General features: G+C 35.2%; 1 protein-coding gene across 6 annotated transcripts in view; it reads left to right on the top strand.

Annotated features, from left to right (window-relative positions):
• The window catches only part of RALYL (RALY RNA binding protein-like), a 727,213-nt gene that overhangs the window by 653,292 nt on the left and 46,965 nt on the right, over positions 1–26,956 (top strand). For all 6 annotated transcript variants that reach the window (XM_011937114.1, XM_011937116.1, XM_011937117.1 and 3 more), the window contains 3 exons: positions 4,469–4,516; positions 16,471–16,628; positions 25,366–25,479. In XM_011937114.1, coding sequence (XP_011792504.1) covers positions 4,469–4,516; positions 16,471–16,628; positions 25,366–25,479 — 320 coding nt within the window. The remainder of the gene's footprint in view (positions 1–4,468; positions 4,517–16,470; positions 16,629–25,365; positions 25,480–26,956) is intronic.

Below are 26,956 nucleotides of genomic sequence, written 5' to 3'. Positions count from 1 at the left end.
ACCTTAAAAAGCTGAATATGACTCCTCACAATGCCATCTTTTGGTGGGTGATTTCAAATAGAGGTTCACTCAGAAAGAAAAAGAGGATTTTTATGAAAGATAGAATCTGGAAAGAGAGAAAAGTAGACCCTCCCCTGCAAAAAAAGGACTGAGAAGAGTGGCAGGAACACTGGGGAAACAATAGCTGCCATTAGTCAGACTTGCCCTGGTGTGATCTTTGAATCTCTTTGAATATCCTTCTCTTTCTTGGAAATCCAGCTTGATTTTATAGCTTATAACCTGACCCAACTACTGCCATGACATTTCTGCTAAAAGCCCAAACCATTAAGACAAAAGCAGTCTTGACATGATTACCAAGACAGGTCTGTTTGTGCATTTCATTTTATTTTTAACTTTGACAGGTAAAATTGAGTTTATGATGGTAGGCAGTGGAACTTGAGAATCAAACAATTCAGAATACTTAGCTATAATTGGTTCTTGTAAATACATCTTAGCAGTCAGGACTGAAGAAAAAATAAGTAGGCTGGACAAGATAATTTAAGCAGCAACTGAAAAAAAATAAAAATGAATTTTCTTTTCTTGTGTACTTTTACATTTCCAGAAGGTTTTTCAATCATGAAGTATTTACTGAAGGTATAAGACATATAAGTGGAAATCATTACTGTCATCTATATTAATAACACCTTTATAATTGATCAGTGTGTCATTTTTTTCTTGCAATTAAATTCTGCTATCTGAGATTACAGCATAAAAAGGAGTCTCTGAAAAAAATTATAAAAACAATTTAGTCACATATTTCCTTTGTGAGCTTATTTGGTTACATCTGAAAATACTGAGAACTTCTATGAAAATGATTGTCCCCTCAATAACTATTGAATGTATCAAATATGTCTAGCACTATTTCTGGTACACAGTAAATACTCACATATATTTATTGGAATTAGCAACCATTCCCTTTTCTTTGCATCCTCTCCACCTGTTGTTTTTTGATTTTTTTTAACAAAAGTCATTCTGACTGGTGTGAGATTATGGTTTTGATTTGCATTTTTCTAATGATTAGTGATGATGACCATTTATTCATATGCTTGTTGTTAGCCTGCATGTCATCTTTTAAGAAGTATCTGTTCATGACTTTTGACTTCTTTTTAGTGGGGTTATTTGGTTTTTTGCTTGATGATTTATTTAAGTTTCTTACAGATTCTGAATATTAGACCTTTGTCAGATGCACAGTTTGTGAATATTTTCCCCCATTCTGCAGGCTATCTGTTTACTTCCTTCATAGTTTTGCTGTGCAGAAGTTCTTGAGTTTAATTAGGTCCTACTTGTCAATTTTTGATTTTGTTGCAATTGCTTTTGAAAACGTAGCCAATATCAAGTAGGGTATTTGCTAGGTTTTCTTCTAAGACTTTCATATTTTGCGGTCTTACATTTAAATATTCAATCCATCAGCTGGGTGCGGTGGCTCACACCTGTAATCCCAGCACTTTGGGAGGCCGAGGAGGGTGGATCATGATATCAGGAGATTGAAACCATCCTGGCTAACACAATGAAACCCCGTCTCTACTGAAAAATGCTAAAAATTAGCTGGGTGTGGTGGTGGACGCCTGTAGTCCCAGCTACTCAGGAGGCTGAGGCAGGAGAATGGCGTGAACCCAGGAGGCAGAGCCAAGATTGCACCACTGCACTCCAGCCTGGGTGACTGAAGACTCTGTCTCAAAAAAAAAAAAAAAAAAAAATTTCAATCCATCTTGAGTCAATTTTTGTACATGGTGAAAGGTCAGGATCTAGCTTTATTCTTCTGCATATCAGCCAGCTATCACAGCATTATTGACTAGGGAGTCCTTTCCTTATTGCTTAGTTTTGTTGAATTTTTCAAAGATTAGATGGCTGTAGGTGTATGACTTTATTTCTGGGTTCTCTATCCTGTTCCGTTGGTCTATTGTCTATTTTTGTGCCAGGACCATGCTTTTTGGTTACTGTAGCCTTGTAGTATAGTTTGAAGTTGGGTCATGTGATGCCTCTTGCTTTGTTCTTTTTGCTTAGGATTGCTTTGGCTATTCAGGCTCTTTTGTTGTTGTTGTTGTTCCTTATGAATTTTCAATAGTTTCTTCTAGTTCTTTAAAAAACAGTGTTGGTAGTTTGATAGGAATAGCATTGCATCTGTAAATCGCATGGGGGTAGCATGGCCATTTTAATGATGCTCATTCTTCCAATCCATGAACAAGAAGTGTTTTTCTGTATTTTATGTTGTGATTTCTTTGAGCAGTGTTTTGTAGTTCTCCTTGTGGAGATCTTTCACCTCCGTGGTTAAATTGATTCCTAGGTATTTTATTTTTGTCTGTGACTAGCATGAATGTGATTGCAGTCTTGATTTGGCTCTCAGTTTAAATGTTGTTGGTATATAGAAATGCTACAGATTTTTGTGTATTATTTTTCTTTGCCGGGTTTTGGTGTTAGGATGATGCTGGCTTCATGGAGTGAGTTAGAGAGAAGTCTCTCCACCTTGATTTTTTTGGAATAGTTTCAGTAGGATTGGTAACAACTCTTCTTTATTTGTCTGGTAGAATTCAGCTGTGAATACAACTGATCATGAGCTTTTATTGGTTGATAGGTTTTTGTATTACAGATCCCATTTCAGAACTTTTTATTGGTCTGTTCAGGTTTTCAGTTTTTTCCTGGTTCAATTATGAGAGGTTGTGTGTTTCAAGGAATTTATCCATTTTCTCTAGATTTCCTATTTTGTGTACATAGGGGTCTTCGTAATAGTTTCTGAGGATCTTTTGTATTTCTGTGGGATTGATTGTAATGTTATCTTTGTCACCTCTAATTGTGCTTGTTTAGATCTCTTTTTATTTGTTAATCTAGTTAACAGTCTGTGGATCTTCTTATTTATTTAGAGAGCCAACTTTTGGTTTTATTGATCTTTTGTGTAGATTTTCACATCTTGGCTTCATTCAGTTCTGCTTCACTTTTGGCTATTTTTTTTTCTTCTGCTAACTTTGGGGTTAATCTGCTCTCGTTTTCCTAATTCCTCCAGGTACTGTATTAGATTGTTAATTTGGGAGTTTTCTAATTTCTTTGTTTAGTAGTTTAGTGGAAAGTCTTGGGAGATGGGCACCTGTATATATATATATATGTGTGTGTGTGTGTGTGTGTGTGTATCTCACCCTAATGGAATATTGTTCATCCTTAAAAAGGAATGAAATTCTGATACATACTACATGGATGAACTTTGAAAATATGCTAAGTAAAATAAGCCAAACACAAAAGAACAAATATTGTATGACTGTGATTGTACGATTTGTATTTGTATTAATGACAGAGTCTGGAGAGGCAGGAATGGAAAGTTATTGTTTAATGAGTACAAAGTTTCTGTTTAGGTTGATGATAAGGTTGTTGAAATGGATAGTGACAATGCACAATTTTGTGAATGTACTTTATGCCATTGAATCATAAACTTTAAAATGATTAGGATAGTAAACTTAGAGTTATGTATGTTTTGCCACAATTACTCCCCTGTGGTACAGTTACTCCATTCATCATCACATTAAGACTTCTTCCAGGTTGGGGAGTGTTGCGAGGTGTTGTGAAAACGACCCCACTTGTGAAATCAGGAAACTTTCCCTTAAATCTCAGTAATGTCACCTAGTAGGAATGCAAATTTGAGCAAGTCCCTTAGGTCTGTTACACCTTAGTTTCTTCAGGTTATGCTGTCCAACAGAGTTGTTTTGATGACTGTATTTAAAATTCATATAAAGTGCTTCATAAATTCAAACAACAAGGCAAGTGGATGGAGGTGACTGTTTAAAATATATTCCTTTAGGGAGCTTAGTCATAATACTCTTATCACTGAAATGCATTTACTAATTCATATTTAAATATACTAAAATATTAAGGTATTGTTGGTAAGAACAGCCACAGTTATTTTTCAAAATTTTCTCTATTTAAAGTATTGAATCCATAGTTTTTACAATTCAAAAATGCTGAATTTCCAAGGAACTACATTTCTGTTTGTCATTTCTATAATGAATGGGTTACTAAACCTTTCCATTTATCTTATTTCAATACCTTTTGTTCATTATGTAGCCTCATTGTACATACCTTAGGAAGAAGGGATAATAATATTACCTCAGAAAGAAAGGACAACTATATGATATCTTGTCTGAGATGAAAAACTGTGGTCTTCATTCATACCTAATTAAGTTTTAAAGTATTTATTTTGCTACCTGTTCTCATCTTCATTCCAAACCACACAAACCATTATCAGTCTCTACATTGTCAAACATGTAATAATTTGGCATGACATATCAAATTGAACATTATCTTGGAAGGTCCTTCAGATACATAATTACATTGAAAAATAAATATTTTAAAAGTAACAAATTTTATGCTATAACATCATAAGTTAATAGTAAAATTAATGTCATTGAAACAAATGCCAACTAATTTTTTTGTTTCCCTCTTTTAGTGGTTATGTCTTTGACTATGATTACTACAGAGATGATTTCTACAACCGGTATGTGAATTTTTCATCCTTGTTTTCCTAAGATTTAAATTACCTTTTAACCATTTTGTACATTTTATTCATGGGTGATCTTGATTATGGTATTTAAAACAATATTTTATAGTTACAAATAAAATACTAAATCCCAACAAATCCCAACAAAATATACAGATTTTTCTATTTTCATTAGACTTACTTGAGTATAGTGGATCTTGGAATTTTAGGACTTTGGAGGTGCTCAAACCTAAGATTTGGTGTCTAATATTTAGATAAAATCCTAAAGATTTAATTAACTAATATCATTTTCCAAGTCATTTGTTGATTTAGAATCCTTCAAGATCGAGTTTGAAAACTCAGAAAAATAACTGCAACCTTCTAAATACATAATAAAACACTGAAAATGTTATATTGGGTAGAGTCCATAAAATGTACAGATCGTTCCTGCTTCGCAGGACAATAGGAGGCCATAAAGGTGATGATGCAAGATGAAACCATGCAATGAGGAAGAAACAGGATTGTCTCATGACCTTAAACATGCTTGTCAAAACATTAAAAACTTTTATTCTCTTCTTTATAAATTAATAGGAAACTATAGTGAAGCTAATTGTTATTTAGTATACTATAATTTAAAACAATAAAAGTATTAAGAATTAAGGTGTTTTAGTTCTTTGTAAAGAACACTTATCAAAAGGAGTTGAAAGAGTGCATGCCTTCTCATTTCCTAACTCAGCACAGGATATGGAGTAGGCATCTGTTTTATGCCTTGTTGGATACTCCTTTCTAAAGCTGAATTAGCTTTGACATTCTATCAGTGTTGTGAACTATCTCTGAGAGTTCTTTCAATGTGTGATTCTCTTGCCAGGGTCACTTCCCCTCCATAGCTTCATATGTTTCATCACATCACATCCACTTTCCTCACTTATGTCGATAAGTTTGCCTTTACTAAGTTCCTCTGACTCCATACCTAGAGTCTCTTGAGTGGAGAAGTATCAACATCCCTGTAGTGAAGTATTTCTTCTGTAATTTCATTTACATTTAATTTGAGTTTCACGTCTAGTATTACCACTCTTAGATTCTTTGCTGCATTTTCATCTTTGTTGATCAATTCTTTCTTTTGATTATTCAATTTTGTGAAATGCCACATATTTTATCACTGAGATAAGGAAGCATTACAATTAATGATCTGAAACAAGTGAGTGAAGTGAATAATCAATGAAAAATCATTGACAGACTTTGAAAGAAGGAATGTGATTAGTGATCATTGTTATTATCATGCGCATTTATTATTTATGTATTTATTTGTGGAAAAGCTATAAGCAAAGTTTGGACTTTATTAAATTACTTACCGTTTATATGTTGTAGTAACTAAAATTTGTGTTGTCGGAGAGCTGGTGTTATTTAACTAAGATTGGTAACTCTGATATGCATACATTGGTAATAATGTATGCATATCAGAGATGAGGATCAACTATAGATAGATTATTAGATCAAAAAAATGAGGTAAATATATTTTAAGCCTTTAAGTATTATGCAAACAACAAAAATCCCTTAGGTACTGTATAAAAATGCAAACTTAGAAAAAAGTTTTCAATAGATGTTTCAAAGAGGAAGAAACTGTGATCCTTTAAAGAGTCTTATTCTCTCTGCTCCAGCCTCTAGAGCCCTTTGTAAGTTCCACAAGAAGTTCTTCCTGCCTCAGGTCCTTTCTCTGTGTTGTTTCATCTCCTCGTACCTCCCTCCACCATCTGGTTCACTTGACTCCTCATCTTTCAGATCTCAGCATGAACATCCCTCATAGATTAAGTTAGGTTCCTCTGTTCCCCTCTCTCAGCACCCAGCACTGTTACTTCACAGCACCTCTCCTAATTTATATTGCTATATTTCTTTTCTGCAGTGTTTGATTCATGTCTGTCTGCCTTCCCCCGCCTAATGAGGTAACATATTATCAGTTTTGCTTATCTTTGTATCCTTGGGGACTATCAGTAAACCATAAACATTGTGGATACTCTGTGTTATTAATTCATCTCTTTAGATTTAGAGACACAGCCATTTTTCCAAGGTCACCCAGCTAATTAGTGACAGAACTATGATCATAATCTAGGTATCCAATTTAGATTCAATAACCAACTACGTGAATATGCACAAAGGGGTGGGTAATATCAGCCTATGGAGCTATGCCGATTCCTTCCTGGGAATCAGGCCCACAGCTGTAACTGTATTGCTGCTATGCTCACACTACTGAATTAAGCACCTTATTTCACTAGTTATCCTTTTCTGACAAAAAAATCATCTTTAAGAATGATTTTCTCAAAACATTTTATAATTTCTTTAAAATATATTTTAAATAGTAAGAAGCTTATAACTTATTCTAAACATGATGTAAACATCTGGCAACATTAAAATAATCCCATTTACTATTAAGGAAGGATATCTAGACTGTTTTTATACTGTTTGAAAATGTTAGTTTTTGATAAGTTTAAAGATATTTCACACTATAGCATTTTTTTCACTTGCTACGAATAAAGTACATTGTCTTATACTCTGTCTATATAAAACCATTTTAGCATCTTTTATTTTCTATCATGTGACTTCCTTACACATTTAAAGAATTTCCACCTAACATGGAGTTTTATCGACACGGTAGGAGACCCAAGTTCTGGCTGTTACTGGAAAGGGGTCCCAATTCAGACCATAAGAAAGGGTTCTTGCATCTTGCAAGAATTAATTCAGGGTGAGTCCACAGCGCAAAGCAAAAGCAAGTTTATTAAGAAGGAAAGGTGGTGAAACTATAGCTACTCTATAGACAGAGTAGGCTATTCCCAAAAGTAAGAGGAAGTACCGCCCTAGATACAATGCTTGTTTATCCATAGGATAACAACAACAACAACAATAAAAACCATGGGGAGGTGTGCTCTACTACAAGGTTTGTGATAAAGGATTAATTTTTCTAATTACTATATTTTGCAAGACTCGATATGATTATCTTTAAAGCAAAATTAGGAATGCTTTTGTTCTCAAGATATGGAGATATCAGGACATTCATGGGCCTGGGTCTGTTTAGTAAACATTATTAATCTGTTCCCTTAGCCATAAACTTCTAGAAGCTAGGAATACCTAATCTCCTGGAAATGCAGCCCAGTAAGTCCCCGCCTCATTCTTCCTAGCCCTCACTCAAGATAGAGTCGCTCTGGTTTGAATGCCTCTGACATGGTAACTAGCCTTATAACTTTAGGCAAGTCAGGTTTTCAGTTTTCTCATCTTTAAAAGGAAGCCTGGATTTGCATTTTATTTTTTTAGAAATAATAGCTCAATAAAATCATTAGATAGGTGATAGATGGATGGGGAGAGAGAGAGATAGATGTAGATAGATGTAGATAGATGGATGGGTGATACATCCATCTTACTTGCCAAAGAACAAGGGCCTTAAATAGTCAAATAATTAGAGAGGCTGTTGCTTTCAGGTGACTCTCTACTATACAAGAACTTCGCTTCAGTATGAACAACTTTCAAAATCATTTATTTGTTTTGTGTACAATTTGTTTGGCATGTAAGTGTGCAGTAGATCAGTATGGCTGTATTGTTAACAGACTGTCTGAGCAGTCTGTGCTCTCATTAGTTTATTTTCCACTTTTGGCACTTGGCTAAGAAAGACATGAGCATCTGCCACTAGTGGATATACTCAAGAGTTCCCTATAAACATAGAATACCATGAAATAAAAACAGAATGGCGAGGCTGGACAAGATACATAGCTTACAGAGTCACTACTAATCCACAGTCATTTCTCATAAGTTACAGTCTTCTTGCATTTGTGTGTGTGTGTGTTCTCTCTTTTTTAGTAGAGGTGCAAACTTGGGCAAGTTAGTTAATATCACAAAATCTGTTATGTCCTCTGGTAAGTAAGCATGAAATTAATTCCTAACTGATGAAATCATTCTACGAATTAAATGAGGTAACATATTATAATGGTCAGCATTATGCCTGGTATGTTTTTAGTGCTTAATCAATATTAGCTAGTATTAACAGTAACCATTAACAATAATGGGGCCAGGCGCAGTGGCTCACGCTTGATCCAGCACTTTGGGAGGCTGAGGCAGACGGATCACCTGCAGTCAGGAGTTTGATACTAGCCTGGTCAACATGGTGAAACCCCGTCTCTACTAAAAATACAAAAATTAGCCAGGTTTGGTGGTGGGTGCCTGTAGTCCCAGCTACTCGGGAGGCTGAGGCAGGAGAATTGCTTGAACCCAGGAGGCGGAGGTTGCAGTGAGCCAAGATTGTGCCACTGCACTCCAACCTGGGCGACAGGGCGAAATTCTGTCTTTAAAAAAAAAAAAGAAAAGAAAGAAAGAAAAAGAAAAAAACAATAATGGTAGATGTATTTCTCATATTGCCATTCATACAGCAGTGTCCATATAACTGAGAAACAAACTGGTTGGTCAGTTTTTCTTCCATAGTAGCTTATTTGGGACTTCTCTGGATTATTCTGTTTTCCCAGTTTTCCCTCTCCTACTCCCCAAAGCATTCCAACTGCAGCTGATCACACTTACCTGCAGAGAGCGCTCAGCTGTTTCTGTTAACCCCATGCTGCTTGTTTAGGTCACAAAAACAGAAATCACACTACTTTTGTTTAACAGGGATAATTGCATGTAGAAACTCGTTAACTCAGTATTGAAGAACTGAAAACGCAAAAAGACAACACTATGGTATACTAGAGTTAGCAACTGCAGGAAGCTGCTACCACCTCTAGGACTGGAGAAACCAAGGAAGATTTGGGATCTCAGAAATTGCTATAGAAAAAGAGCCTACCAGAGCTGAAACTATGCATAGGAGATTCTGTTCAGATGGTGCTGCTGTGTCTGAGTCCACAAGGAGAACCTGTGGTGCTGACAACCAAATCTCTGAGACGGGGATATGGACTGACAGGTGCTGGGGTCTTTGAGCGAGCGTGGAGTGGCTGTTCTCCAAGTGTTGCAAAATTACTCAGACTGGATTCTGCTGCTGCTACTGGAATGAATTGTTGTTGTCAGGGTGAAGAAACTAGATTGGGGGAATGCCGAAAAGAGCAGGAAGCCAAAACACAAATAAAAACCAAAACAAGGAGCAAGTCCCTTTTTCTTGCTCCAGTCTTGCAGTCTTTCTTACGTCCTTTATTGGCTGAACCCAGCAGAGAGCTAGCTTCCCAAAACCAACCCTAACCCTAACCCTCACCTCCAGAAGTGTGGTTTTCAGAGCTCCAACCTTATCTGTGGCAAAGGGTAGGTCTGAAACCAAAAACCAATAGCTTAATAACTGACATATGTCCACATTATATTGTCATTCTATTTCTGCCAGGTTTGGAGACTCTAATGTGACTGAGGGTTTCCAACCCTTAGATAGTTTTACCTTAGAAAACTTTACAAAATATACCACCTTACTGTGATTCATTGACCTGTCTATTCATGGTTTCAGAAATCATTAACAGTATCATTACAGAGTAAATGAGTGGTTATTCTAAATTCTTATCTTTCTCTTTTACACAAAGCATTGCCCAATAATTTACAGCACCGAATGGCATTTTCTTTTAAAGGTCCATGTATGACTCTGAATGTAGGACACTGTATGTTAATACATTAAACATAAGTATTTATACTCTAACAAATCAAGTAAAAGGAGATGTATATCTAAAATTATATTTAATCTCCCTAGGGAAGGTTTTTAACTTCTGCAATGTTGGCTGTCTAAATCCAACCTCTTTTTTCAATAACATTAGGAAGAGCACTGATCAGTTTATAGTTTCCAGTGATAAGCAGACTTTTATTAACAGAGAAAAAACAAATGCCACAGGTGTTTTACCTTTATAAAAAACATGTATACATTTTAAATGTTCCAAAATAGGCATTGTTCAGTTCTGGAACCATTTTGATTTTGTGTTAATTGATCCAAGAAGCTACTAGATTTGCAGTTAATGAAAGAACACTAAGTCAAGTTACAGTTGTTTCAGATCATTGATTAGAAAGCACAATATATGTTCATGAATATTGGAAAACATTAACAAGAAACAATGTCTGTTTTGTTATGCTAATTTGAATTATCCTCTTGTAGTATGGTATTCCATTTGAAATGTTTGAAAATAACAGCATGGTACACTTGAACAGTGGTATTATTTGGAGTTAGAAGATGTGAATTTCAGGCCTAGATGCACATGTGTTGACTGGTTAAGCTTGGAAAAGTCACCTCTTCTTTTGCCAGTTTCCTTCATGGGCAAAATGGCTTAACACTACTGACTTTACAGAATTATAAGACTTAAATTGAGAAAGTCATTTTAGTGGCTTATAACCCCACAACAACCTTTTGAATTTGTTAACTTTTTAATTACACAAAGCTGTATACAAAATGTTACAAAGATTATATTAGAATCAAAATATTGCAAAAGAGATCATTCAAGAGTGCAATTAACTTGCTTTTAAAAGCATGTTCAAGAAGTATTTCCATGTGATCCAAGGAGAAAACTTCACAGAAAACCTTGGAAAATTTAACAAAAAACAGCAATGAAATTTACTCATTAATTGGTCTCAGGTGAAGTATGTCTTTTAAAATATTTTCTATTCAATTGTAACCAAAGACTTATTTGAAGTCAGAGTAGAAATTATAGGCAGAGTTTATGAATTCTGAGTAGTTTAAACAGTACAGGGAACAGATATACTACCAGCCTATAAGAATTATTTGTATAGATTTCAAATGTATCCCTTCTTAGAAATGAAAAGGCACCTTACTTTGGTTTTATAGACATCTGTCAAAGTGAAGCATAATGAAAAGGAAGTGTGGAGGCTGAATCAAGACATGGAACTAGATCTTCTCTGGTCGTCTTGTTATTGGTCTCTGTAGATCTACTGAAAGGTCCTGATGAGAATATGGCCCTAAATTTGTTTTCAGGTTTTGCCTCTGGGCAGCCCAGAAAATTTAGCCCCCTAGGGAAGACCAAATATTTTTGTTAGCATCAACTACTTAGTAACTATAAGTTTTGATTCATGAGTAGGGAAAAGGAAGGATTGTTTTCATGAGGGCAATTTAGAAACAGGTGAATACCAGGAAATGTTTAAAGTTACTACTAATCTAAAATGAAAATTTAATATTCAGTAGTAAAATACTACACATATATTACATTTCCAGTTTCTTTTCTTGTGTTTGAAACCACGTTTGTTGACACGAAAAGGTAAGTATAGTCAGAAGTTTAGCCATCAAGTAATGATTTATTAGAATGTGGTGTGTCTATCTGAGAAAATGCACCACAGCCATTAAAATGAACATTAAGAAGACCATTTAACACGCCTGAGAAATGTTTTTAATATAAACCAAAGAGAACGAGCTAGAATACGTGACTGTACATATATTATGTTTTCAATTATGTGAAAAATATGGAAGCTTATAGAAAAAAGATTAAAGGATTATAGTAGTTGTTCTGAGGTCTGAGAGTTTTATAGTTTTTTTATATACTTTTTTTCCAACATGTTACTTTATTATTTTTAAAGCTTAATAATAACAAGCTCTTTATTTTTAAAAGACAATTAAAATTATGTTTATTTGCTGTGTTAATATGCCTTTGTCCAAAAGGCACTTAGTTTTAAAATTGCCTCTGTCCAAAAACAATTACTGTTTAAGAGCAGTGGATGACATCAAATGTCCTTATTCTTCCTAGAGAAAAGTTATGTCTATTTTATCAAATAAACTAATATTAAAATTAATATTACCAGTTTTTAGCTTTTGCTAGGTAATAAAGTTACATATGTCAGATATTATTTAAAGCATTAAAAGGCAAAATAAGAAAAGAGTACCTAGAAAATAGAAACATTTATTAAATGAAGAAATTTTCAAATTTTCTTCATGAATTGGTTTTATTAAAATTGGACTGAATTTTTAAAATTACTTGACAGCAGGTGTTTTAGAGTTTTCACTGTAAAATAGACCTTGAGGAAAGAAGAATTATTATATGTTTGGCTTCATTATAAACCATTATCTATTTGATGAGTAAGTATTTGGGAGAAAATTATCCTGACCAAGAAATATTAGGGAAAATTAAGGACTATTAAAGAAAAGGAGAGGAAATATAACTCCAAAAGGGTAAGGAACAAGAAAAACAAGAGGAAGGAAAAAAATTAAAGCTTTTAACTAGCCTGGAGATTTAGATTCCATTTAATTCTGCTGGACTGCCATTTCTGCTGTCAGTCTATAATCTTAAATGAACTAGTTCCTTAGTCTCAATACTATTTGCCAATCTAATATTTGATAAAGGCAAAATTTCTTTGATATACTGTGGACAGAATTCTGATGAGAACGCCTTTCTTGGCCTGCCTTTCACCTACTTCCCTCTGCATTTTGAAGAACCCCTGTATCCCATCTTGCAATCCCAGAAAGTCTTCCCCTCTTTCTATCCTTGTCTTGTTATGTTTTTGTACATTAGGACAACATCCAGTCTTCCTTCCTTTTATTTCTAATTAACTCAAGAGTGCATGAAGAAAATTAAGAAAGATTTCAGCTCCATTAAAAGTTGTAAAATTAAAAATTATGCCCTCATGTTAGCCCATGTTACTGGTGGAGGATGTCCAGGTTCTTGAACAAATAATTGGGCAAGACGCATAAACAAAGGAAGGAAAGAATGAAGTAACAAAAGTAGAGATTTATGGAAAATGAAAGTACACTCCACAGGGTGGGAGCCAACCGAGAGTAAGGGCTCAAGAGTCTGGTGACAGAATTTTTCTGGGGTTTACACACCCTCTACAGGTTTCCCCATGGGTTGCTTGGAGTACACCCTAGGTAAATTAAGTAGTGGCCTGTGGTCAGTCTGATTGGTTGTGTAAGGGGACCAATCAGAGGCTGAAGTGAAGTTACAAATTTATACCCTATGCAAATGAAGAATTTGCCCATGACCAGCCTGATTGCTTGTGGAAGGGGACCAATCAGAGGTACTTTCAATTTTTCATCAGCCATGCAGGAAAAGGTGGCGGGATGAGGAGGGTTGCAAAGGGAGTAGCCTCTGGTCCTTTTGTTACTTGGGCATGGAAAGTTGGAGTTTTCCTTTTTGTTTAGTTCTAGGAAGTCAGCATGAAACAGCCTTAGGTTCCCTGCCTCCAGACCCTATTCTCCTGCCTCACCCATTCCCAATTTTGTTTTGTGAATGACCTATCACATTAAAATATTTAAGTCCTGATGCTGCCCAACTTCCCATCAAAGTTTTACCAAAGAATCGGTAAAACGTTATTTGATTCCTTGGTGAAAGTCATCTAGCCAGGCTTGGTGGCTCATGCCTATAATCCCAGTACTTTAGGAGCCCAAGTTGAGCAGATCACTTCAGTCCAAGAGTTCGAGAGCAGCCTGGGCAATATGGCAAAATGCTATCTCTACAAAAAATACAAAAATATTTAGCTGGGCGCAGTGGCATGCAGTAGTCCCAACTACTTGGGAGGCTGAGGTGGGAGAATTGCTCGAGCCCAGGAGGCAGAGGTTGTAGTGAGATCATACCACTGGACTCCAGCCTGGGTGACAGACACTCTGTCTCAAAAAAACAAAAGAGAGAGAAAAGAAAAATAGTCATTTTCCTTTGAAGTAGCTCACCAAAATATTCAGAGAACCGGCCACTCACCATAGGAATTTATACCCAAGGAAAGTTGTTTAGTAATATACTACGTATATTACTAAAATGTATGCCCCATACTAAAAGCAAATCATAAATACAGTGAGCAAGGATGGCTGTTTCTCAGCATAAGATCAGGCCATGCCACCGTTAGAGGTTTGGTAATCCTTGGCTGGGGGAAGCAATAGAAATATCGATAAACATTTTTCTTCCCTATAAACATAGTATTAAATTACACTGCAATTAAAGTAGCAGTGAATGTAGTGAACTTTACTTGGCTTGTATTTTTACTATAGCACTCTTACACCATTATATATTTCTATTGTGTTTTAGAGATTTTCTTAACCCAATTTATAGATTGGCTTGTTTAATGAACCTGTAAAACTGCACATCGGTGTCCTACGGAAATGGTCCTGCTAAAAGAGCTTGCCTTTCATTTCAAGCAGCAACTTCTACTCTAGAAGAGATCAGTCAATTGCCATATTTTCTTTTCGCTCAATAGTTCTGGGTGTTATAGCTCATGCAAAGTGCCTTTGTATTTTGGTTCACTGACTTAAGGTGCTCTGTGAATTCAACTTATAAATAACTAATGTAGACCTTGTTTTGTGATTGAAATGAGGGGCAGGTCTAGCTGACCCTTTTGATTCTCAAGCCCCTAGTGGTATAGATGATATTCATAACCCTTTTCAGCCTCATCCTGCCTGTGCTCTTTGAAGTAAACTATTATGTGTTGACATCCATGACCTGTTCTTTGCTAGCTGTTCGTCAGTTCTAATGGACTTTGCTTATTCACAGAAGATGGCACCTCTCTTGAACTCTGTCTCATTTCATTTATTTTCCTTTCCAGATATCTCTTAGTTTTTCCCCAGCATGTTCTAAATCATTTTTGAATACCCTAAGTCTCTAATGTAGGAGATATTCTTAGTACTAAGGAATTCTGCTTTAAATTTGGTTTAATGGTGCTTTTTGTGCTTCCCCCACCCCATAGTATAATAGTTTTAAATGTCTCTAAATGAATATTTGGAAACCAGTCTATCTTAATTTTTATTATATTTCATATATTATTTCCTAAAAAGAGATTATCACATTTTCATCTGTATGTATAAACAAGATGTAATTTTGTCAATTAACCTATTATAGAAGTTTTTTTTATTTTCTTCCCATTCTAGTTTCTCATTTCTGACTTTCATATTAGATTGTTTTTATTGACTGTTTTAAAGTAATTATAAGAATGTAATCCAATATTTTATCCTGTCACAATAAAATATGTAAATTATAATTCTAAGTCAATAATGCTATTTTCTTTATAGTGAACAATGTACTTACATGTCTGGTTCACTGGAAAATAGTCATGAAAATGAGTAAATGTATCCCAGCATTTTTTCATTGACCTTTTAGGTTACTCAAATGTGCTGTCATATAAAAATTTGTTGTATATGTGGATGCAGTATAAATAATACAAAGCTTTTGAATCTATGAATTACATATTTTCATAAATGAGTTAACCCTTATACTTTGTTTAATGGAAATTAATTGATTGTGGTGAATATCATTTTTCACTTTTCAGCAAAGGTTTTTTTATGAATTTTTTGTTAAATATGCTTGTAATATCTAACTATAAAAATATCTCTAGTCTCAATTTGCACATCTAGCAAATGGTCAGAATAATTAAAAGATATCTTGATAAATACCTCCCACCATAAGTAGTCAACAAAGTTTTGTCCTCATGCTAGCTCCATGTCATTCAAACTGTCTCCTTTTGTCTGCAATCAGAGAAGCCTTTTGTTACTGAAAAGATTCTTAGAGTGAGCTGAAGCACCATATTGATTTGTCTCTCATAGCTGTTTTCTTTAAGCTGGTTTTACTTTTTATCTTGCTGGGCTGTTTACTGTTTGAACAGTAATTTTATTTCTTTGTTCCCATTCTGCAAGATCTTTTCCTCTTTTAAACTAATGTGCTAATAAGTGTTTGACGTGTAAGAGGAATATTTCTGTTCATAAGAAATCTAAATCTGTTTTATCAAGCAAAGAAGTATATTTAGGGATGAAGGTCAGCATAATTTCAACAAATTGCATGGTACTGTTGGAGCAAAGCTCCTAGTCCTTTCATACCTTACAAATGAGTTCCTCTTGGAGGTCACACTCTAAAGTCCAGAAAGCATAGACTATATTAGCATCCTATTTTCTTGGTGAAAATTAAATCTGCCAATAAATACCTGCATCTGAATATTAGAGAACAGCAGCAGAAAGAAAACATTTATTGAAATTTTCTACCAGGCTATTCTGTTAATCATTTCACATATTTGATAGAATTCTCGGGCATCAAACCAACTCTCAGTCCCATTTGTGTTTTGTAAAGGTTATTTGATTACCACGGGCGTGTGCCTCCACCTCCCCGTGCAGTAATTCCACTGAAGCGTCCCAGAGTGGCAGTCACAACGACTCGCAGGGGGAAAGGAGTCTTTTCCATGAAAGGTGGATCAAGATCTACTGCCAGTGGGTCAACAGGCTCTAAATGTAAGTAAGGTCCTTCATTTTATTTCTCCTTAAAGAAGGGGGTGGTTAACTATCATTGCATGAATGCCTATATTCAGTAAATTAACCAGATAGTTATGAAGGGCCTGCTATGTATAAAGTATTAGAAAATCATAAAATGGATAAGAAATGGTCTCTGCTTTCCACCATACTGTGTTGCAGTAGAGGAGACAAACACAAACTTGTCTAACAAAAACCCAGGACCAATTTGAAAAGTATTTTATCAGAGCAAATAACACTGTGCTCTCAGCTTAGCTTGTGACATATTAAAGTCCTGAAACATAATATGTTGCTTTTAATGAAGAAATCATTTTACTTCCAAAGGGAGTGCATAAACTGTCTTTTCAGAGAAGCAATATACAAAATTAGTTCATGGTTTGAATATTTGAGCAATTAAGAGAGGCAAACTATAGAAATGTTAAAAGCATAATTTACCATACAGTGATAAATTATTATGAGATATATGTATCTGAAAATACATTTAATGTCATAAAAAGTAAAATAATATATGCATAGTTTCATATTCATTAGTAAAAAGCAGTGATACAAACTTTCCAACTAAACACACTGCTAAATTTTTATGTGGAGTGTTTCAGAAAAAAATTGTATTTGTTGTTATTCCTAAGGAAAGGATAACAAAATTTCCTATATTCCTTGAGATTGCCCTTTATCAGAAAGCAAACAAATAATAAACTGATCAATAGGTAAAAGAATAAACACATAGAGAAAGTTGGGAACACTATATTTCATTGATTGAAGTGACATTTGAGTGGAAACCTAAAGGATGTGCTTGTTATTATAGCAAGACAACAGATTGATCAATTCTATTCATTTCATATAGTTCTATACATTTAGAGCTCAAGTCACAAAACTTAACTGTTGATTTGTGTTACTTTAGTGAAACATAAAAATGTATCTATAATTCACTGGGAAGCATAACAAAATCATGATTTAATATTCTTTTTAGGAGCATATTGGCAGATTATATTATGTATACATATATGTACATAAAATGTATATGTGCATGTATAAATATTCATTAAATTTATAGTACTTTTTATAATTAGGTTGGTTTCTGGAAACAACAAAAGTTTCAAACTCAAATCACAAATGAAAAGTATCAGTGAAGTTTAAAATAGACTATGTTAATATTGATATAATCTGAATAAAGATTTACTGAGGTATATATCTTACTCTTTTATTAATAGCTGTTTCCAGCATTTAATGGTTTGGCAAGTTCAGAAGAGGAAATTAATGTTATAGCTTGGATAATTTGTCATTTCTTATTTCAGAATTTGTAATATGACCGATTTCTGCTAAGGAGAAAACTATATAAAGAAAAATATATTAATGTGATAATTTACCACAAATGAATACTGATAAGCATTTAAAGTGGATTGCTTTAAATAGATTGCCACTAGGTATTTCTGTCCCATTTCAAATCAAGTTGAACTAAAACTATAATCAACTTGTCCTGTCCTGACATCATAGGGCCATAAAATAAAGAAAATATGATATTGCAGATTAGCATTTTACAAAAGAGAAAACATGAATATCAGTGAGCTTTAGCTGTAGTTTCTTAGTGGAAAAAATGATGCCCTCTGGAAAAAAAATATTCGATCACATCAATTTCTTTAAAGAATTAATTTAAATTCTAATGTCTAACAAGAAAGACTCTGGTAAGTTTGAATGCCTTTGGGGACTTGTCAATGCACTTTCAGTGACAGAATAGGTGACAAAGTAATATAAATGCCCTGAAGCATCTAACAGGAAATTAAAGACAGTTCAATTAAAGTTAAAATTGAGAATTTATCCCCAATGCTAAGAAGGCTTTATGTTGGGTTCCTCCCCTCAAAAGTATGTGATTGAAATACAGAAATAAAGCATCAACCAGAGAAATAATATTAATACTCAGCAACATATCATTAAACGTTCCCATCCATCCATTATCCTAAAGTATATTCTGCTTTAGAGATTTTTAAAGGGAAAAAGTACTATCAGCCGGAAAGGTTAGAGAAGGCTTAACAGAGAATTTTGAATTGAGTTTAGAAGAACCGGTGCATTCGGAAAGGTAGAATGAGAGATACTTGCTTTCTGGGAGACAGGATCTGGGTGGAGAACAGAGGCTTTCCTGTCACATTGCCTGGAGTGGAGTCTGTTTCACAGTATACTACCACAGTGGCCTTAGGGAAATCCTTTCACCCCTACATACCTCTAATTTCTACCTGGAAATTGAAAATAATATACTGTATATCCAATAGTTATTGTAAGAATTAAACTACTTATGTATATAAAATGCTTAGGCACATAGTAATGTCCAATGAGGTTATTGCTACTACTGTTATTATTATAGCAGGTAGGAGCATGGAACATGTAATTGGCTGCACCTAGAATCCAATAGTGCTAACTCAAAAAACTATTCTTTTATGACTATTTTCACAATCAGTTATCATCAAAACTAATTTATCTTTTCTCTTTGCCCACATAGTTGATACAAGTTCAATTAATCAGCACCTAACACAGACAGGTACTAATTTTCCACTGTTGAAATAGACATGAGCCCTAAGGAACTGATACTCCATAGACAAAATTGATGTGATCTTTCATTTTCAGGCACTTACTATCTGGTTGGGGACAGGGGGGACCAGAAAATTTTAAAATGGGAGATAATTTCAATATCAAGTGACAGAAGATTTTTACTATTTCTCATTTTTTGTATTTTATGTTATACATATCATAATAAGTTACTTACATATTTCTTTTCTGTCCCTAGTTATAGAGTCCATGAGACCAGGGAGGCAGTTCACCATGATGAGAAGCTCATGATGGGCAGTGGGGGATAGGAGGGTGGACCTAAATACCCATGGCTTTGGCATCAGGCAGCCCACTCTAAACTTGAATTGTTGCCTCTTGGCTAAAGCAATCTTTTTAAAGAACATTTTTAAAAATTTTTTTAGAAACAGGGTATCACTCTGTCACCCAGGCTGGAATGCAGTGGCACGATTGAATAGCTCACTGTAACCCCAAACTCCTGTACTCAAGCTATCCTCCTAGCTCAGACTCCTGAAGAGCTAGGAATATAGGCACATACCACCATGCCTGGCTAATTTCCTTATTTTTTGTGGAGATAGGGAACTCAGCATGTTGCCCAGGCTGATCACAAACTCCTGGCTCAAGCAACTCTCCCGCCTCAGCCTCCCAAAGCACTGGGATTATAGGCTGAGCCATTATGCCGAGCCTGCTAGAACACATTACTTAACTTCCCTAATATTCACTGTTCAAATCCAAAAGTAAGTTTAACAATTCTGATTTGCATATTGGGAATAAATTAAATGATATACTTGCAGCTTCTAATGAAATGCAAGATGAACAGATGCAGATAATAAGCATTTAATGAACACTTATTGAATAAAATCCACTCATTCTCCATTTCATTTTCTTTCTAAAAAATATAGAAATAATGGGTATAGGCCGGGCGTGGTGGCTCAAGCCTGTAATCCCAGCACTTTGGGAGGCCGAGACGGGCGGATCACGAGGTCAGGAGATCGAGACCATCCTGGCTAACACGGTGAAACCCTGTCTCTACTAAAAAAAAAAAAATGCAAAAGACTAGCCGGGCGAGGTGACGGGCGCCTGTAGTCCCAGCTACTCCGGAGGCTGAGGCAGGAGAATGGCGTGAACCCGGGAGGCGGAGCTTACAGTGAGCTGAGATCCGGCCACTGCACTCCAGCCTGGGCGACAGAGCCAGACTCTGTCTCAAAAAAAAAAAAAAAGAAAAGAAAAAGAAATAATGGGTATAGATGTATGTAGGCATAAGTATTATGAATACATACATATGCATATATATGTAATTCCCTGTTCTAGGAAATTTCATCTATGGGGTGGGTGATAACCAGTTGCTGCAATTTATTTTAGCAAAATACTTTAAAGTTTGGCTTTTGAAAACTATTTCTGAGACTAGCAAATTAGCCTCTTCATCTTGAATTAGCTTTAAAAAAATTGTATTATGTATTATGTTACAAGGGTATCACCTGTCCTATAACTTCAGGCCAGTTGTTCATTTTCTTATTATGGGATATTTATGTATATATAAAGAAGGGGACAGATGGAAGCAGAGCAGAGGCATTGAAGTGATCATGATAAAGAGTTCCAGAAACCTTCCTTTTCTTTTCCTGAATATTATTGAATTAAACACAGTGGTTCATTAATTCATAGTGAAGGAAATAACTGGAACTGATGATCATATTTTTCACATCAACTGAAGCTGCATGGCACAATAAAAAATGTAGAATTGAAAGTAAGAAAATCTAGGTTTCAGCCTAAACTCTTACCTGTGCATATCACGTGACTTTGGGAAAATGCTGTACATCGCCAGATTCTCAGATTTTTTATTGTTGAAATACTGTATTTAAAACTGATTTATAAATTAAGTGATATGCAAATTATATTTCTTTGTTTTGGACATTCAAATAATGTATCAATGGCTGGGGAAAATAAAAATAATAACAAATTAATGTGATTTATTGTCAAAGGCCACATGATTACAAACATTTTTCAGTTTTCTAAATAGTTGATAGGAAGCATGATATTGGTAAGGGAGGTTATGTAATTATCTAGAGCAGGGTTTCAATAGTTTCGCATGATCAGGATTTGGGGTCAGATAATTCTGTGGTGTGGTGTGGCCTATCTTGTGTATTGTAGGGTGTTGAGCAGACTAAATCCTCACTAGAAGCCAGTAGCACCACCCCTTTAAGTCATAACAAGCCAAAATGTCTCCAGAGACAGTAGAATCTCTCCTGCAGAGCAAAATCACCCTCTATTAAGAACCATGGATCTAGACAATTAGCTGAAGCTTCTTTATTTACCCAGAATAGACTTGACCCAAAGATGATTAAAATAAATTGAAATATTTTTTACCACATAAGTCAGAAATGCACACATTTTTATATAGACAGATGGTATCATCCCATGTGCCTAATATTCTTTCTGGATTATATCTCATGTCACAGCAGAAGGCACAATCATTTTGTCAACTATATCAGGATGTAATTACATTTATCACCAAATCAATGACCTGTACAGAGAGCGCAGATCTGAAATGACTTAATGTGACTTATTTTTTAAAATAAAAATACTACAGTAATAGTGAGGCAACCTGACTTCTATTTCTCTAGTGTTGTTCTTGCCTAAAAATAAGCTAAAGTAATTTGTCCTAGGAACTTTGTAATTTTTTTAATTTATCACTTTGCTGATTTTGTTTGGTAATTCTAAATTCAAGCCCTATCATCACTCATAGAAAACTAAGTTGTCCTCAACAAAACAACCAAAGATTTTTATTATGACAGCATGTTTGCTTTTGTGTATAATTTTTTTTTTTTTTTTTTTTTTTTTTTGAGACAGAGTCTCACTCTGTCACCCAGACTGGAGGGCAGTGGCACGATCTTGGCTCGCTGCAACCTCCGTCTCCTGGGTTCAAGCAATTCTCTGCCTCAGCCTCCCAAGTAGCTGGGATTACAGGTGCACGCCACCATGCCCAGCTAATTTTTGTATTTTTAGTAGACATGGGGTTTCACCATATTTGTGTATAATTTTTGACAAGTTTTTTCTGTGGTAAAATTTATCTAGAGAAAAAGAGCAAAAGATATTTTTCCTGTGAAGATAGTATTACCAATGTCTTCTAAAATATCTGTGATGTAGGTATATACACTCAACTACTAGAGAATAGTAAGCAAAAATAGGGACAATATAATTCACTGTGCAGTAGAGAAGTTATTAACAGGAGGGGAAAAAGTAGTAAACAAAAGCAGAAGAGAGTTAGAAAGAGCAGTACATGAGAGATAGAGGAGGTTCATTCCAGGCATTCCATCCAGAAACCAGATGTAATAGCATAAAACCATAGCCCATATCTAGATAGTGACTCTGCATGAAGAAAAGTAGAAAGTGGACTAAGGCCAATTGGACCAGGTAAGGGGCAAGCCTTCTCCCAAGGACAGCACTGAGATATTGAAGTGTGATGAGGAAACTACTTCTACAGTTGCTCAAGAGGCAGCCAAGATTATTTGTAGAGCCTGCTTTGCAGGACCTAGATGAGCATTTGCTGCCCCCCATTCTAAGAGAGGAACTGAGCAGCCTGCATAGGGTTAGAGGATCACTTTAACATTTCCTGGTAGGTCCAGAAAAGAACTGACAGAATCTCTCCAGATTTCTGTGTTACATTTGAGCATTGTTTCTTGAGTAACATTATTAGACCCAAATTCCATAATAATCCAGCTGAGATCTGAAAGGTGTTCTTTCAGTGCTAGACATGAGTCTAGACTTAAACGAAACCTTGGCTCCCTGGAGACTTCTGAGTTCCAGCCAGATGAGTCTGTATTTCCAATTGTTTTCTAATGTAGGTTCAATAAAGTAGAGTAGTAGTGGTTTATTGGTTCATGTTTTTTAAGGCAATACATAAATTAAAATTAGTCAACTGCATTCCTGGGCTAAGGAGTAGCTCTAATTGCTGAGAAATATATTCTGTTAGTTTTTAGCCATAGTCTTATTTCTCCTGCATTGAAATCTAATGTTATAAGATAAAATATTTTCTATTAAATTTGATACATTTAAGTAAAACTACATATGCCTTCATCAAAGGAATGAGTACCACTCTTCAAAGCAGAATCAATTTGCAATTGTGACAGATGATGTTTCTCAAATTTAGCTGCAATTCCACAATGGTACTTTGATGTCTTTGAAGTCATTGACATGAGGAGTGATTCTGTATTTTACACTGTTCTACTTTCAGTTTAGTCATTCATCAGAGGGATACTCCAGAGGGCCCATGCTTCTTGCAGTTTTTATTTTGCAAACTACTTTGCATTGTAAATAAAAATCTGCTTTAAAAAAAAAATCTGATTTTACAATGGGAAAAGTTTTCTCATTTTTATATAAAAATCTGTTCTTCGGCCGGGCGCGGTGGCTCAAGCCTGTAATCCCAGCACTTTGGGAGGCCGAGACGGGCAGATCACGAGGTCAGGAGATCGAGACCATCCTGGCTAACACGGTGAAACCCCGTCTCTACTAAAAAATACAAAAAAATAGCCGGGGAGGTGGCGGGCGCCTGTAGTCCCAGCTACTCGGGAGGCTGAGGCGGGAGAATGGCGTAAACCCGGGAGGCGGAGCTTGCAGTGAGCTGAGATCTGGCCACTGCACTCCAGCCTGGGCGACAGAGCGAGACTCCATCTCAAAAAAAAAAAAAAAAAAATCTGTTCTTCCCTTGAGACTTAGTTTTTATGATCCATAATGTATCATGTACACTATATCATTTCTTAATTGACAACTAGTTCTATTTTAAGCAACATAGATTGCCTTTTTTTATTTTTTCAAAAAAGTCTGAAGACTAAAGAATCAAACTAAACACTCTAATTCCCTCAGAAATTTCTGGGGAATATCTTGTCTGAGATTATTAGAAACCAGAAGGAAAAGAGACAGAAGAGAAATAGACTGGAATCAAATAAGTGTCCAAGATCTTGAAACTTGGCTCTTGACTGAGGTGTGAATACTGCCAGTCCACCTAATAAAAGCTCGGAGGCAGGTATAGCTGTTCCATAGTGATAGTTTTAAAATCTTCCATCTCTGATTGTTGTGGATTCAACATATTTCTAAATTCCATTATTCATTTGCATACTCTTCAGTCAAAAGACTTAGGATTAAATGCTCATGTCACTGAGAATCCCTATTTGTAACTGGCAAAATAATCCAGTATTCCAGGATCGCTAGAAGTAATAAGAAGTTGATAAAATTGAAATGGTTTTCAGAAAAATAAGGACAGTGCAGTAAACTTTTTACAAATATAAACATATTTCATTTAAAGCATTGTCTTTGAAATATGAGATTGTTCTTTCCTTAAGCCTTTTTCCCTTATAAAATAATTACTGTAGTCAACAGTAGGCTATTTATTGTTATTTTTAACATCCATACTTGGCAAAATGAAAAGTTGTCAGTCTTATGTTAGTCCCCACTTGTTTTCTTTGAAATGGTACTAAACTCTAAAAATCTAGAATGAGAACCACTACTATTGAAAATATCAATGGGAACTTCAGTGATTTTCCTTTCCATCAAGCCCAGGGCTTAGAGGAAGGCTTTTTTAACTCACTTCCTTTTTTTTTTTTTTTTTTTTTTTTTTTTTTTTTTTTTGAAAAACTGAAGCTTCATAGCAACTTTGAGGGAGCTGGAGTTTTCTCGCATCTAAGACATTTTATTTAAAGGATAAATTGTATATCCTGGTTTCCATCAATTTCCAAGGAGCTGGATTAAAATATCATTGACTGCTAAAATATATATTACAACGTAGTTCCTCAAAGTAGTATCCCTTATGATTTAATTATTCCTTCATCTGAATCCCTCTCACATTGAAGATTTACTCTATTTGCTAAAATTTAATTTAGCATCATTTGGTTATTTTATAAAATATTTCTAAATTCCATTATCCATTTCCATAACCTTCAGTCAAAAGATTTAGGATTAAATGCTCATGTCACTGAGAATCTGTATTTGTAATTGGCAAAATCATCCAGTATTCCAGGATCACTACAAGTAATGAGAAGTTGATAATATTGAAAAACGTCCTATGTGATTGGACACAGACTTGAGAAAATACGGGGTGCCTGTGAGTTGGGTCCTAGGTGAGTTATGGTGCATTTGATGCTCTGTTGTTTTCTTCCTTCTTTCTCCTTTCCAGTGAAATCAGATGAGTTACAGACCATCAAGAAAGAATTAACCCAGATCAAAACTAAAATTGACTCCTTGCTAGGGCGCCTGGAGAAGATTGAGAAACAGCAGAAGGCGGAGGCAGGTAAGTGAAAAGGATCTGTGATTACAGACAGGTCAGAATTGAACCAGTGAAACGTTGTCAATCACAGAGGCAGTACAGGGCCAGAAAGACACTGGTTGAGTTTAACAGCGGTTAATACAGATATGCCAATAATATCTTTAAGCCAAGAATTGCAATAATAAAATATGATTTTTTTTCTTTTAGAGAACATGAACCAATTTTTCTAAGATTCATACTAAAAATAAAAGGCAAGGAAAAGTGTTTTGATGGAATAATCAGCACTAGTTGAGTCACAATTGAGTTTGTCTCAATATCAAGTAACCTTTCAGAAAATCAATTAACAGAATAATGCTATCAGGCTAACATAATATTCACATATAATTAAATTAACTGCAGCAAAATTTGACAGGTTTCAACAATTATTATAATGCCCAACTCCTGCCTTTGCTGCCACCCTGAAAGACTTCAGTAGCCAAGTTCAGGAACCTCAAGACTGGCATGCGCCTGGCTACCCACAGGCCAAGTTATTTGATTACATGTTTTACAATTTAGTAGCCTCTGTCTTTTGAATTGTCAGCCCTGACCCAGCTCCTTTCTAGTACAACTCTAATGCTCTTTTCATATGGCTACAGATATTTTTTGAGTCATAAGTATATGAGAACTGGTATAAACTAAGAAGTAGGCCACAGTTTGAAAAGTGTGTTCTACAAGGCTTTAGATGCCTGAGAAGCCTCCTTGGTGTTAAGATGGGGATTAGGAAGAGACCCAGTAGGTAACCAGACTTACGCTTCTTCAAAACCCAGCCCTTGCTCTGACCAGTGTCACTTCCCTGTATCTGTTCTAGATACTGGCATTCAACATAAGACTTAATTTGCTGGAAGAGTTCCACTTCTTATAAAACAAATAAATAAAAAGTGTGAAAGCCCTTGATAAATCTGGCCTCTTCATTTTGCAGATGAGAAAATAAAGGCTCAGGAAAGTAAAGTGATTTTCCTAGATCTGTATGTCTAGTTTATCACTGGGGTTAGTGTTGGAGCTTACCCTTGGTGGTGAGCCATATAGGGCTCAAGAATGAAAAGAAGCAGATTTGAGATGGTAGTGTAGCATAATGGATGACAGAAATAAACTCTGGTTCAAATCATTACATACCACATACACAGTTTTCTCATTTATAAAATGATACTGATGGCTGCCTCACATGGTGAGTAATGAACAAAGTAGCATATGTAAATTATATAGCAGAGAGTTAAAAACATAATCATTGGAGTTATCAAAGATTAGCAGCAACACACCCATGTACAGGCAAATGGACATTTCCTCGTACTTTCATACAGCCCATTTTTAATAAACACAAGCTGTGTACCTAGCACATGGTCAACTCACACTAACACTTGTTAAGGTAGATGAGTAATGATAGACTAAGTGGAATCTTCTTAAAAATTTCTATTACAAGTGTATTTTCTATTCAGAAAAGGTACACTGCCTATACTTTTTAATA

This window comes from Colobus angolensis, unplaced genomic scaffold (genome assembly GCF_000951035.1).
Source record: "Colobus angolensis palliatus isolate OR3802 unplaced genomic scaffold, Cang.pa_1.0 Scaffold16, whole genome shotgun sequence".
NCBI lineage: Eukaryota > Metazoa > Chordata > Mammalia > Primates > Cercopithecidae > Colobus > Colobus angolensis.
This window is presented reverse-complemented; position numbering and strand designations above follow the sequence as displayed.